Below are 14288 nucleotides of genomic sequence, written 5' to 3'. Positions count from 1 at the left end.
TTTGAGAGGAGGCGGGTATCATCGCGGAACCTTCCCTATTAACCAATCGTAATTCAGAACAAGAAATCCTTCGTGATGGTGATTGGAGGACCTAAAGTGTGATTGATCTGGACCAATCGGGTGTCTCAGTTTGTTTATTAATAGCAGGTGGTAGAGGTGTTGTGCTTGGTACGCGGGAAAAGGGAGAAAACAAGAGTTTGAAGCATGGCGACAAAGCTGAATAAGAAGGCTCGTAAAAAGCTATTTGGTGTAGTGGAATCTACAGAGACTTGTGATGTCTCCAGTTTTCATATAACTCCCGTGCCAGGAGACGTTTCGTTCAATGTCGATGAAACTTTGGGAGAAAGGGAGCACCTTGCTAGAACCAACGAGACCTTTCAGATCGAAGACGGTGACGCTGGCGGGGCCGCAGTGAATAACACTTACGTCGTAGGTGAGGATTCTATGGTTGCACCGGACACGACGGTCCACAGCCCCCGAGAGGAAGAGGAAGACGACGACGACGAGGAGGAGGAAGAGCTCTCCGGCGCCCAGCAGGTCGAGTGGGTGGAGGTGGTGGTCCTGCACTGCGCCAGCTGCTGCCGGGTGCTGGGCGATTCCCTGGCCGTGTGCGGCGAAGTGGAGCGCCTCAGCTGTATCATCTCTCTGCGTGAGTACCGGAGCGCTGCTGCGCTGTGCTGCCCTCTCGACGGCCGGCGGCGCGGGCACAGGGTCGCCGGAATCTGGTGCTGGACGCGTGACGGGCTGCCACGTGTGTGCGGCGTTTCTAGAGCTTTCCTCAGCCCGAGTTGGACCTTGGTCGTGCAGTGAACAGGAGGACCCGTCATGTGCAAACAGGAGGAACATCATTGTAATATCTTATGCAGACGGGATGTGTCCCATAAATACCGCACATAAGGTTTGGAAGGAACTAAATATGGTGGTTTTGGAGTCTTTGCTGTAACGTCTTCATTTGTATTTCAAATCAGGAGTAACAAACAACGTGATGGTGAACGATAACCTTGAATTCGGGCTTCAAGATTGGCTGACTGGCTGGTAAGTACACGATGCTTTTTGTGTTCAGCGTAGTAGGTGAAGCTTAAGGGTGTATGCAGTTAGCCTACTGTTTTCTGTAAAGTTACTGGCACTAGATTTTTTTTTTACTTGGAAATATGTAGTGTAATGTTCTTCTGTGTTTAGGGATCTAATTGTCGCATATTTGCAGAAAATATGTACATATTCTGGCAAAGGGTATTAGTGTTGCCTAATGTTCAGGGAAAAGACAGTACCAGAGATACAAGCAGACAAATCACCGGAGTATTAATATTGCTTGATAACGTACTATGTGTGTGCGATGCTTGTTCTAGGATCCAGTTTCATGAAACGGCCCTCTTCATGAGGGTGGAGAGCAGTCTTGTTCAAGCTGATGTTTCGGGGCTGAAACGGTGCTCTTTCCCCGCTGTAGCGCTTATTACGGCCTCCGCTGTGCTGGCTGCCGCGGGGTCGTGGGACTGGTGCTGTATTCGTCCCCCCCGAAGCTCTCGGAGCTCCGGGGTCTCTTCCTCTTGCAGAAGGAGAGGATCGTCTGGTCAGTATGCTCCCCTCAAAGAGCCGCCTGCCGCCCATCAGCGCTTGTCATGTGTCAGATCGTCTTCATCTCCCGCTGCTGAAGGCGGACTTCAGTCTAGTGCATTTCTCAAGCTTGTTTTTACCCAACACTCCATTGCCTGTAAAGCGCGAGTGTAAGGATTTATATGATCATTTTAATCTGTAATGGAGCTAAAAAAATCAAATGGTTTTGAATCAGGCACCCCTGGATAGCATCTCATTATCCTTGAGTGTTTCTGCTCTGATGTTATTTCTGCAGCAGCATCTTGCAGTGCTACATAGAATTATGAAGTAAGCAATACAAAAGACAAAAATCGTCCTTAATGTACATTTTAGCCTTCACTGAAACTCGTGAACTCTTCACTGTATAACAGAGCCCATGCACAGGAGAACAGGTGGATGTCTAATGTCTTCATGTCTGAAGGTGGGTTAATGTGTACCTTCAGATTTTTCCTTCCGTTTCTCTTGAGCTCCTTATATTGTTGTGGCTACAGACCTGAATGTACAGTACTTTTTATTCCAATGATCTGAACTATTTAACTTGCCTGAATGTGTTCCTTTATAATGGTCTTACTTTTCTTCTTACAGTTATGTTTTGAAATCCAGCACAATGGTGACGGCTGTCAATGTGTGCTTTAACAACATAATGTTGGGCGAGGATATCTCGCAGGTAGGATGTCTCAAGAATTAATATTGCTTGGTAAATATGTGCATTCAAAACCCTCATACAGGGATGAGGGTTGATGGTTTACCTTTACTAAGGGTACAGTAAAAATTGCAGATAAGGACTTTAATTTGGCTTATGGAGCACTTGAGTGCATTTTAAATGCCTGTAAAGTAGCAGGATAGGTTACAAGCTAGCATGAATGCTGTGCTGGATGCTGCAATTCAAACTCCTCTACTCAATGCAAGGCTTCTTGTTTTGTTGGTAATATTTTGCCAAAGCAACTTTGCAATGCTGGGAACATTTATGAGAATGTCAAGCAGTTTCATTCCTACCTGTGCCTGTATTTGCCAAAGGAATATCCAGCTAGGCGATGTTTGGGTCTTTCCATAGGTGAATTCTGGGAGCATCCATTTTAAACCAAGTTGGCTTTTTGTATTCAGACTCATGATTGGAAGAGCAGGGGTAATCCAGGATTGGGGACTGGGGAAACTGCTCCAGTCTGTCAGAACATCTTCCTAGTTGTTAAACCATAGAAATAATACCAGTAAAACGCTTTTTCAATGGATTCAGGATGAAACTGTTAAGTGGCTTTGAATACAGACCGTTGCCCATTTTGTGGGTCTTTATTAATCAATTTTTCCCTCTTTTCATGTGCAGTTAAAGAAGCGGCTTCTTGCCATCAACCATCGCCTGATGGTGGTTGAGGAGAAACTATCCAGGGCTTTGAAGAAAGTGCCTTAGGAGGCCGGAGGGGGATGCTGACCCAAGCCGTGGATATTGGATACCTGGGCCAATCCAAAAAAAAAAGGCCTATTTAGAAAGTACTTGTGAGTCATGAGTCTGAAGCACTGCAAGGACTACAAATACATTAAGTACACCTGTGGAACATATTAATTGCATTAACTTCACATTTTGGGTTTTTTTCTACCCACAGTGTACAAACAAGATTCAGGTCTTAAGGCTACTAAGAGAAGGGATCCAATTTAGCAAACCCACTTGTGTTGTATGTTGTACTCCTTTCATATGGGGAAATTGTTACTTTTGTCTCTGACTTGCCAGTCTTTTGCAAACCAGGTAAATGTCCCCATGGTCATTGAGGAATGTTGGAAGGGCACTTTGTGGTGTTCCACTGCTGTGAGCCCTGCTCGGCACGTACCATGTGAGGGCAGGTTAAGTTCCATGGACACCATGGAGGGTTACCAGGGTTCGGCTCGTTGCTGGGTGAAAAGAGGATCTACCGTCTAGTCACATCACAGGGGAAGTTAGCTCTGTCAGCATGAGAGCTAAAGGAGTGAGAAGATCTACTGAATGAGTTTTGTTTTTCTAGTTGCTTCAGTTATTGTGGGGAAATGTTCCAATGTCATTTGACAGGGCTCCCCACTGACTTGTTCAGTTTACTTTTGTTACACACATGTAACTTCTGAGGTCAACTGCGAGGTGGAATTGTCACATTTTTTGTATTAAAATGCATATTGCAAACACTTGATGGCCTTATCACTGTGTAGTTTCTATCTGATCCCCCACAGAGCTACCTAGCCATCCACAGGGGACATGGAGAGTGACTGCTGCTCACAGGGAGATGGGAAGAGGAGAAAGCACTGCTGTTGTGTACGTGGATGCTTCTAGACACTTAAGATTGACAGTTTTGAAATTTCTCTAAGCAAACCCTAAGAGGATTGTGGCTCAAAGGAGCAAGGTTCAGCTGTCTCAATGAACACAGCCCATGTATTATGCCGTTGGCACCATGCTGCTTTTATTGCTGAAGTTTTGATGCAGAGTTTGCAGTTTTACAAAACCAACAAATGCCTGTTATAGCCAGTTTTCTCTGCTTTCATTCTATAGTGCATAGTTTAATCCAAACCTCTTCAGTACAGGAATGTTGAAATGCAACAGTTTTAAAAATGTACATTAGACACTGCCATATGTTACATTTAATCACAGCTACCCTTTCAAAGACCTGTCAAAAGACAACAAATTTCAAGGTAACACTCAGTTTGGAATTGCATCAAGTTCCTACATTTTACACATCATGAAGGACCCCGCATAAACATTTTCCTATATATAGCATTCAAACATTCTGAATGGGGGTCCTAATCTTGAAATTCTGTTGAAACTGCTCAGGGAAGGAGTTTATCTTCCTTAATTCATTTTAGCAGGTGAAAATAGGATTAGGAATACAGATTTGTATGCCAAGTGCTGATCAGTTCCCGATTCACATATGGCGTACTCACCCAGATTTGTGGCAACGTGGTACAGCATTCTGCTCAGTGTTATGTGCATTTGCTTCTCTGGGGAGTACTCTGTCTAAATGGTACTGGAAGGATGTCTGTGAATGGCAGCTTGTAAGAGGGTTTGTCAGTTGCCTTTGTCAGTTGTGGAGGTTTCAATGGTAGCAGCATTAGTTAATACTTTGCCTCTACTACCCACTCATGTGCAAGCTTGGTGGAGGGGAGTTCTGCCATGTGCAATGCCTCCTCCCCTCTTAATATTTTCTGTCTGCTCTCCACTAAGTTCTTTCAACTTACAGCACATCCTTTTATCCCACTGGCTCATGTCGGTTAAAACAGCATTGCTCTTACAAAGATGGGGAGGTTGAAAACATTTGAGCCGTCCTGGAAGGACTGAGTAACCCTGGTAAAAATGAATAGATGTTATTTGGTGCAATAGTGTACAACTTAATCTATATTTACTGCTGAACTAGGCTTTCAGATGCACAGGGCCAGTCTTTAGCTCATATTCAAGGTCTTAGTGAAGTGGACTCTTCCTATGTCAGGAACTTACACATGCTCTTTCTATGTCAGACTAGTGCATTAATAATGACCACTTTGGTCCTGTACACTGAACACAACAGTCTACTAGACTCATAATTACATGCATTACTATATATACACACCCTACTGCGATTTCCATGCACAGACCAGAATCCCTGTGCAACACTAGTGGATGATTGAAAAAACACTTGCCCATCTTTTAACCCCTTAATAGTAATAATGAAGACATGGGAGACAAGACATCAAAACCGGTGACTGAAGTGCAATGCCATCCTACCCCTCAGTCCCACAAGGTGCTACTTCCAACTGCTCTCTGTCTTCAGCTCAAAACCAATCACAACACACTTCAGCAACTTGCCCAACTCCACAGTGCAGTGTGATACTGAGCTCATATCAGCAGAGAGATAAATATACAGTTTTGTGTCAGACTTGATTCCTTAGTGAAGCAAAAGTTTGCTATTACAATATTTCCTATTGCTTTCAAATGGATTAAGATGCATATATGTTTTACTAGTCTGATACATTATATATATATAAAACCATGCATAAAGAAACAGGATTGTTTTCCTTGCTACGTAAATTACTACTCGCCAAACACCCCTTCAGAAAATTAACCCAGGTAATCTGAAACCCCTTCAAAGATTAGCTGAATGCATGTTTTATGGTGGCAGCAAGCACAAATACATCCTTTAAGGTAAAGCTTCTCCAAAAGTTCCCATTATAATGGTCTTGAAGTGATCTGCATAAAAATATAAGAAACCCTTTATTTAACTTTTTCCATAAAATTAAATGGTCATAGGTGTCACCACAATTTTTAACTGCAAGTACTGAGAATCTTACTGCTTATCCTGCAGTGAAAAACAGCCCTGTATAGCACAGGTGCTACACCAGAAATGACTGCAGGTCTTCACATCAAGGTCAGATGAAAAAGAAAAATTGAATTGTCACAAAAACATCTTTAATTATCAGTACTCTCTTACTTCTCAGAAGTGCTAATATCTTATGACAGTTGTTCCAACCATGTTGTGTTACACACTTGATCTATTTATTAATTAGACACAGAACTGTAATACTACAAACCAGACTCTGAGCCGATTATATCTAACTACCTTTTACTGGAGTGAATATCTTGTGTAATCAACTGAAGAAGACTGTAATTTGTAGTAATTTGGAAAATAGGTTATTTAATTAACTACTCCAGTAGGAACAAATTCCAGAGACCAGTATCTCCAAGAAGTGGGTTTGAGGCTCCTACTTTTGAGGGTAATGGTACAGCTACTTGGCTGGTTTACTGAACCAATTATATTTGCCAACCAGGATGATCAGTCACCTTATGACTTGCACCTCCTAGACACACAGCCTCTCATTGAAGGGGTTGTTTAATGTCCAAAGCTGGTCAGCCACACAGTTAAACCTAAATTACTTGGCATCTGTTTAAAACATTATACAAAGCAGTCTCCACCGCACTGTTTTAAAGCTGTCTAGATCACAAAAAAGGAATTTCAATTCAGACATACAGCATACTGTTTTTAAGTAATCTTTTTTTTCTCTATTACATCTACAAATAAAGGGAAATGTATATAGAGTACAATACTGTACATAACCTAGAGGACACTTTTAAAGCCTCTGCTAATTGATTTTGCATTTATCACCCATCAAAAATAAAAATGAGAATTGCATTTTGCGATTTAGTTTCATTTGCATCTGCAAATTTCATTTCATTTGCTTTCATTTGATCTACGGATCGATTTTGAATCGATTTGCAAAGCATGTAAAAGGTCTGACTAAATATGGTATGAAATTTACGTCATTTAAAAGAACAATAAAATGAAGTAACTTTCCCAGAAACCTGATTATTCAGACCTCTAGCTAGGCATACTTATTCTGTGGGCACAGAATAAGAATACTTATTCTGTGCCTACAAGCACTTCTACCACAACTAGTTTGATAACTTACTCTAGCCAGTCTACAGAAACGCCTAGAACACCACTCTAGTACTAAATCATGCATAACAGGATTATTGCTTCTAAAATTCTAATAGTAAATATTATGGCTTTGTTGACAACAGGATATTCCTACAAGATGTTCTGCATTCCAAACCTTGAGGTATTTATTTTACACTAAAAAATAATATTTCAGCTAAGCACTACTCTACTTCCTAATACTAAAACTGATGTGTTAGTATTATACACCTAAGGCTAGATCTGTTCATTGCATATAATGTAATCTGCTAGCCCAGATGATGCATCCTTCGCTACCCCAGACTGAGACTAAAAACTTAGAGAAAAGCACAATTAAGAAAAATTATTTCAGCAAAACGTTGGGCATCGTCTTTACTGCTAGTTACCCGTTCTCTTCTATCTCAGCTACAACATGTGCCTTCTGCTATTCACCAGACCACACACTTAGGGCTCTAAAGCTCCCTTTCAGGGGTAATTCAGCTCAAGGGTGCTGCGCTTCAGATAAACTTTTTTGACTGTGACTGTTTACCCCAGTCTCCCACCAGAAGTGTCTCGGCCACCTTAGTGGTGAACGCTACACTCCGGACCCTTGAACCGCGCTGGCTCTGGAGAGCAACAGTCTGAACCGGACTGCTTCCTCACGAAGGAGCAATACCGCTGGCAGTAACAGCTCTGCCTCGACGATTCTCACACATCTTTGGCTTCCGTACTTCCTTCCCCAAACCAGGGTCGTTTTCGCCGCTGTCCGAGCGAGCAGCCGAACGCTGCACATCCGAGACGACGGAACACCGCAGCGTCGCAACCAATCGCACAAGCCAGCTCGGCCTCACACGCCGCGGACTCTAAGTTTGATCTCAGCTTGCCGTAAGAAAGGGATGCCTCATCCTGGTCAGTAACTTGTTCAGTCAGAGCGGAGCTGCTTAATTTTTAATTGATATATTTTTGCAAGCATCGCTAACTTCATGCATGGCCACTAAAATGGCACTACTGTTTTGCTATTAAGCTAATGTGCATGAAACTATACATCTTATAATGGAAGACGTTGGTGATTTTGTTGTTCTCAAACAACTTGTCACTTGTTTCACAATTATATATATTTATAACAAAAAAAAAACATTATTGCACATGCCCATATATTTAGGGGATATGTCAGGGGAAGGTGAGGGAGGGCTGGACTGTATGCCTACTTCTGCGGGCTTTGTTAGCCACTGGGTTGTGTGTGCACACGCGCCTGAGAGCAGGAGATCACAGCTTAAATCAGGGAACCACAGATGTCTCGACACAAACAGGGCTGCTGGGAGAAGAGTGGTGGCAGTGCCAACCGTGACAGTCTTTGGCTTTCCTCATTTCTTTTCCTTCACTCTAGTTTGTGTATTCAAATAAAATGAAAATCTAAAAAAGAAGAAATCCAATTAAGTCAAAGTTTCTGCTAGGGAACCAAAATAATTCTTGTCCCCCTCACCAAGAAGAAAGAAGACCTAGGTAGTTTTTTTACACCTTTGTATCGCATAGCCAGAGGGTACTAACTTTTATTAGCAAATTCAGGAAGGCAGTGAACAATTTGAAGATCCCACAACCTATACTTGCCCTGCTTTATGGTGGTTCAGCACCACAGTCAGAATAACAATACGCAACTACCCTTGCGGATCTGTCGCCTAAGGAACTAATTGAGGTACTTTTACAAATTTCCCCAATCCTCAAACATAATACTTGTGTGCAAGTACACAGAAAGGTTTCCCTCTGAATTTGGAGGCAAAACTGGTAATATTCCCTAATGTCTGTTTACTCCTTGTCACGTGGCAAGCCTGCTGCACCAATTCTACCCCAGCCCCGGGCATGTGTTCAGCCTACTGTGCACCATTGCTAGGAAACTCCCAGTCACGGTCAGCTAGTGCCACCTGCCTGACTCCAGCTCACTACGCCTGGGCCTCACGATTCAGCCTGGGCTCAGAGGCAACAGGATCACCAGGTTTACTATCAGACTGGAGCAGGCAGGAATGGGGATGTTCCTCAGGATGTTCAGGAAGGGCACAGCACAGACATTTCAAACACTCCTTCACAATGCATCCATAGTAACGTCCCTCCCAACTTTTTTCAGCACAAAAACTTTTGCAATAAAAAAAATCCTGTTTAAATGGTCAAATATGAAATACAGCTAGGTTTTAGCACTACAGTATAAGGTAATTACAAATAGAAAAAGCCACCCATGGGCCTAAAACAGCACACAATTGTGCACGTTGCTTTGTTCTTCCCACATCAGATTTTACGATGGTCTTTGGGACTGCTCTATGGAGAAATTACATTAGTCTCTCTTGCAAAATCCTGCCAAAGCTGCTACTGTAACTAAAGAATAGATGCATCCTGGCATTATTTATTTTATTTTAGGCTAACAGCCTGGTAGCCCCAGTGAGGTAGTGGCAAACTCTTACACTCTGCTTTCCGCAAGAACATAGCTGGTCCTGAACTGAGAAGAAACAGAAAACTGGGAAACTAAGAACCAATGTTAGCATACAGCTTCTAGAGGTAAACTAAAGTAAACTGGGTATCTGGTATGGATGCACCACCATTTACCTTATAAATCAGACGTTTCCCGATTCCTAATCCCCTACTGTTGTATGAGTACAGATGGTGCTACATTGCAGGACTGAATCTAAAAAGAACCCACCCAACATTCTTCCAGCACAACAACAGCACTTCTGAAATGGGCATCCTGAAAGACAATGTAAGATCACCAGAGCCATACAATGTGGACTAGTGATCAGAGCTAACTAAACCTTACATTGCTAATCCACGTCTGGAGGTGAGTGGGGTGAAGGATGGTGAGCACAGGAGGAAAGGGGAGACCATGGCCCTCAATCTTGTAATCAGAGACACTTCCAGGTCTCTTCGTCGGGGTACCGAGGTCCCAAGGAACCAGCCCACCCTCCCAGGCTAAGCCCTTGTTCCTTGGGGATGAGCTCTGGAAGCTCCCTTCTCATTTCCCCAAGACCTGAGGCTCCAGAGGTCATGCCTTAGGACTTAGGACAGGCCGCCCAACTTCTGCAAAATTCAGGATCTGCCGCTGTCCTAAAAGGCTGTAGGGCTGCAGGCCGGTCAGCGGAGCGTCTGGAGACGTCATCTGTCCAGGTTCTGCCCAACAGTCCTCATCCATTGGCAGAACCAGCAGGACCTGAGGTACAACACAATACCATCTACAAACGTCTTGGCACCTTACACCCGAAGGGTCAAACAGAGCAATCAGTTAACTCTTTTACCTGTTTAATCACAGGCATAATAACAGGAGTAGAAAATGATTACAAGTGAAAGGCTATCACAAAAACATAATAAGATCCATGATTAAGAAAGATGGCCATCACAGTGCGGTGGACAGGAAATTAGTTAAAATTAGAATTTCAAATTGTGCTCATGTAAGATGGAGCCTGGGCTACAGCTGTCTGCACTTCTCTTAAAAAAAAAAATCAACCAAGCACCACATGGAGGCGAACTGCGAACAACACTGCAGGTTTTTCCCTTCCCTATTGTTTTTTTGTGTAATCACCTTGCCTGTTCCTCCTGCTTTCTCTCCCAGACAGATGACCTACCGCTGGCCAGACAACAGGGGCAGGCTGACTCTCATCAGCACAGGAAGGGAGGCAGCAGATCCTGGAAGACAGGAGACACGCCGATGTTGGCACATCACATAACCGTTTGCTAATCAGGGTCATTGATTTTCACATACCTCAAGAAGGAAGACCTCAAGGGCACTAAGCAAATTCATTCTAAACTGACTGGATGTACTAATACAAAATGTTCACTGTCTTACAAAGCTCAAATGACAGCTTTTTACATCCAAGCATGTAATAAAAACACATGAAAATGTATTTTATTTCTGTGGCTTCCAGCTGCACATAGCTAATTAGCTGACTCAGCTAATGATTAGGTTGTCATAGTAAACATGCGTCGTTAGCCTAGCACAAAGAGATATTTTAAATAATTTCCCCCCGGAGAGAAAAAATCATCATTGAGCACAAACAGATGTTTCTTGAAGTATTGTTCTCTTGCGTACTGAAGAGGTTGAGCTCAGGTCCTGGGGAGGACACGAGACTTGGCAGTACTGGAGTGCAAAAATAAACACTTGGGCTGGGCTGCTGAACAGGCCGTTTGGGCTCCGAAGTCTGTGCCGACACTGCAGCTCGGAACCATCACAGGGCACAAAGACATAAACACAGACACACTCACACGAGGGCCAGTTAACCTAACAGTAGGATTTTGGACTGTGTGATGAAAATGGAGCACCCAGTGGAAACCCACACAAACACAGGCTGAACATACAAACTCCACACAGACAGCACCCCAGGTCCCCTGGACCTAGCATTGTGAGGCAGCAATGCTAAACACTGCGCCGCCAAGCCAATCTATACCAACAATGAACAGAGAACGGCAGTGTTGCAGACAATGTGTGTCTCTTTTTGTTGTCTTGTTGTGCTGGGCAGTGCTGTAAAACAAACTTCCTCCGGGGGATAATAAAGTCTGAAATGAATTGAACAGAGGACAGCAAGTCCTGAAGGGAGTCTGGCTCTGACCTGCCCGTTGAGAGTCCGACCTCCTGAGAAACTACAGGGCACTGACAGTGCAGCTCAAAAAACCCAGACTGTGGGCTGACCAGACACAGAATTGTAAGTCACAAACCTAGACACTAAGTCTGAAATAATTTGTATCTAAACTTCAACAGGAGATGTACCCCTAGAAATAGGAATTAAATTAATGCCAACCAGTGTGTTAAACTGAGTAAAGCATTGAAAATGTTAAACACCACCTGCTATGTTGAACAAGTGTGAGATGTTACTGTCAGAGAACTAAAGCTTGAACTATTAGACTTAATGCATTAGTAAATAAGAGGTGGAAGGTGGAGGTTTGTCCGATACTGAACTTTTCTGTAAAACAGAATAAATGTATGGCATACAATCGTCGCCAAAGGCAAAGGGTGTCGTATTTGAACAATTTTGGCTCACAAGTAACAGTATGTAAAGTGAGCATTAACAAAGTACGAGGTTAAAATTCGAAGTAAAGTTGCTGATGCCACAAAAAATAAACACCTCCACCTAGCGCAAAAGACAGTATTTGCAACGAATGTCCCCGCCCCCCCTTCAAAAATCCCCGTGTTTTACAGTAACATAGGTTAATCCCTGACAAAGTACGAAACCTCGGTAATGTCTTCACGCTTTTCCGCTGAGAAGGCAACAGTTTCATAACCGTATAAAAGACTGAAATTACAGTACCTGATGCCGTCCTTCCCGAAATTAACTTGTCTTGCGACACAGGTTAATCAGGGCACCGCTGGCGAAAATCGAGACAATGAGCTTCACACCAGTCGCATCCCTTACCAGCTAGTCAATGTGCAAACTGTAAAACACCCGAAGTCTTTCTGGGCGACGGGTAACGCAGCCAACTGATACATGTTGTGATCATCGGTAAAAAACAAAATTTCACGCTGTACAATTAGTATTCCTCAGCAGCAATAGCGTTAACCTAAACTGCAATCTGAGAAAATGTGATCAAGTCCAGGCATTGTTACCCGTACGGCAAATTATCTGGGCTCACATTCTTGGTGCCCTGCATCATCCTGTTTTTGTTTCACGGTGATGCATCTGAAGACTCTAACAGCTGTGTAGCACAGAAATGGACAGTAGGAGCAGCAGATGAAAACAGCGCACTGATGAAGGGTATATTAATGTTTCTGCTGTGCTGGCATTCGCTCTCGTCACGTGACCCACACAGTTCTGCACACACCGATAAACAAAGCGCGGTTTTGCCCACACTCGTGCAACGCACAATTATCGTCCCCTTCCTCACCTCTAAAACGATCCAAAGGAATCCAATCGCACACGTCTGTGTACAAATATAAAAATGCATTCGCTTGCGCCTTTCCCGCCTCTCTGGCCGGCAGCCGAACCCCTCAACCCGGGTCTCTACATCTCCGTCTCCGCCATTTCACCATCGCATTTAGCCGGCGAGCCAGCCCTGCAAGCTGACGAGCAGTTTCTCGTTCGTCGTTGCTCCACGGTCCCCTCACTCAAGATGAAGATCCCGCCTCAACACCCTTTAGGTGACCCCCATTGGACAAAATGGCGCAATAACATTAAAGGACACCGCCCTCCCTACCAGCCCTGCGCGGCGATTGGACATTGTCTTGGAATCCTACAAAACGAATGATTCTGGAGACAAAAAAGGGAATTTTAATTCAGTTCGCAGGCTGGCTGCGGTCTAATAAAAAGGTGAATGAGTATCATGCAGCAAGGGGAAAAAACGGTTGGCTTATACACAATTGAAGGTCAACGTCGAAAATGTTTAGTAAGCCGTTTTAACATTTAATCTAGATATAAAAACACACAGGTCAGTTCAGTCATAAAAATAATCGAAAAGTTTCTATTAAAGGAATGTGGATACAAAATTATATAATTACCAATAACGTATTCATGCTGTACATGCACACAGCATACACGAAGCTTTCGAATTACTATTGGGCTCAGTCCAATTTATAATTAGAAAGTAATTTTCCTAATAATGGTCCATATTTTGGTGCAGTTAAAAGACTCGCAGATTATACCCAAATGAGAGGATTAACTAACATTTAAAGAGTACTACAGCAAGGAAACTTAACAAGACCACAAAATTCAGAACAAGAAAATAACTGTCAGAAGATATTTCATATAAAATGTAAATGTTTTATAAAGGTAGCAGAAACATAAAATTATAAGACTGGAAATGGTGGGCTTGTAGATATTAACTATGTACAAGAATTTGATGTCTATGTTTTACAGGGATCAGTGACACTGACCCTGCTATGTGTGCTGATCCATTCTCTTCATCTAGAACACAAATGTGAGGAAGCACTAAGCGAGCAAGTCAGGTTCTGATAGTTAAAATTGTAGAACCGGATTCCATGGGTGTTGAGTTAAACGTATACAGTGCTCTTACAGGCCCCAATAGAATGTAAGTGTACAAATTCTGTATTTAGAACACGGTATTACATACAGTTTTAGTTGCCGTGTTACAAAAACACTGTTGCTGTGGTATCAGTCCAGAGTAGAACAACGTGATACATGCCTGGTTTTAAAGGAACGTCCTACAGTGGCGGGCTAAAATAACTGAATCCTGAACAGAGGAGACTATGAATCAGGTATTCAGAATCCTCAAAGAAACTGACATTGACAAAGGAAACCTAGCAGACTTCAGAATCATCGGTGAAACAATCTATTCTTGCAATGTGACCTGCCGATTGTCACTTTAGCCGGTACAGGTTCACAGTGGAGCTGGAGCCTA

At 43.1% G+C, this 14288-nt stretch overlaps 1 protein-coding gene and 1 long non-coding RNA gene across 2 annotated transcripts; one reads left to right on the top strand and one right to left on the bottom strand.

The window, feature by feature from the left end:
• Positions 1-119: 119 nt before the first annotated feature.
• oip5 (opa interacting protein 5) lies at positions 120-3738 on the top strand. Its single transcript, XM_015350995.2, has 5 exons — positions 120-649; positions 969-1035; positions 1445-1567; positions 2176-2257; positions 2912-3738. Exons 1-5 carry the CDS (start codon positions 205-207, stop codon positions 2993-2995), a joined length of 801 nt encoding a protein of 266 aa, XP_015206481.2. The 5' UTR covers positions 120-204; the 3' UTR covers positions 2996-3738.
• A 242-nt stretch (positions 3739-3980) lies between these two features.
• On the bottom strand, positions 3981-12995 carry LOC107077820 (uncharacterized). The gene is made up of 3 exons (XR_001478807.2): positions 12819-12995; positions 10525-10628; positions 3981-10155 (listed from the first exon to the last, which is right to left on the bottom strand). It is a non-coding gene; the product is annotated as an uncharacterized lncRNA (long non-coding RNA).
• Positions 12996-14288: the final 1293 nt, after the last annotated feature.

This window comes from Lepisosteus oculatus, chromosome 8 (genome assembly GCF_040954835.1).
Source record: "Lepisosteus oculatus isolate fLepOcu1 chromosome 8, fLepOcu1.hap2, whole genome shotgun sequence".
NCBI classification, from domain to species: domain Eukaryota; kingdom Metazoa; phylum Chordata; class Actinopteri; order Semionotiformes; family Lepisosteidae; genus Lepisosteus; species Lepisosteus oculatus.
Note: the sequence above shows the minus strand (reverse complement) of the source record. Positions and strands in the feature narration are given on the sequence as shown.

What these genes read in the sequence shown, in the direction of transcription:
- oip5 (XM_015350995.2), top strand. Translation starts at nt 205, where the DNA reads ATGGCGACAAAGCTGAATAAGAAGGCTCGTAAAAAGCTATTTGGTGTA. An exon ending in CAAGATTGGCTGACTGGCTG is followed by an intron (nt 1,036 to 1,444) that starts GTAAGTACACGA and finishes TCCCCGCTGTAG; the next exon opens with CGCTTATTACGGCCTCCGCT. An exon ending in CAGAAGGAGAGGATCGTCTG is followed by an intron (nt 1,568 to 2,175) that starts GTCAGTATGCTC and finishes TTCTTCTTACAG; the next exon opens with TTATGTTTTGAAATCCAGCA.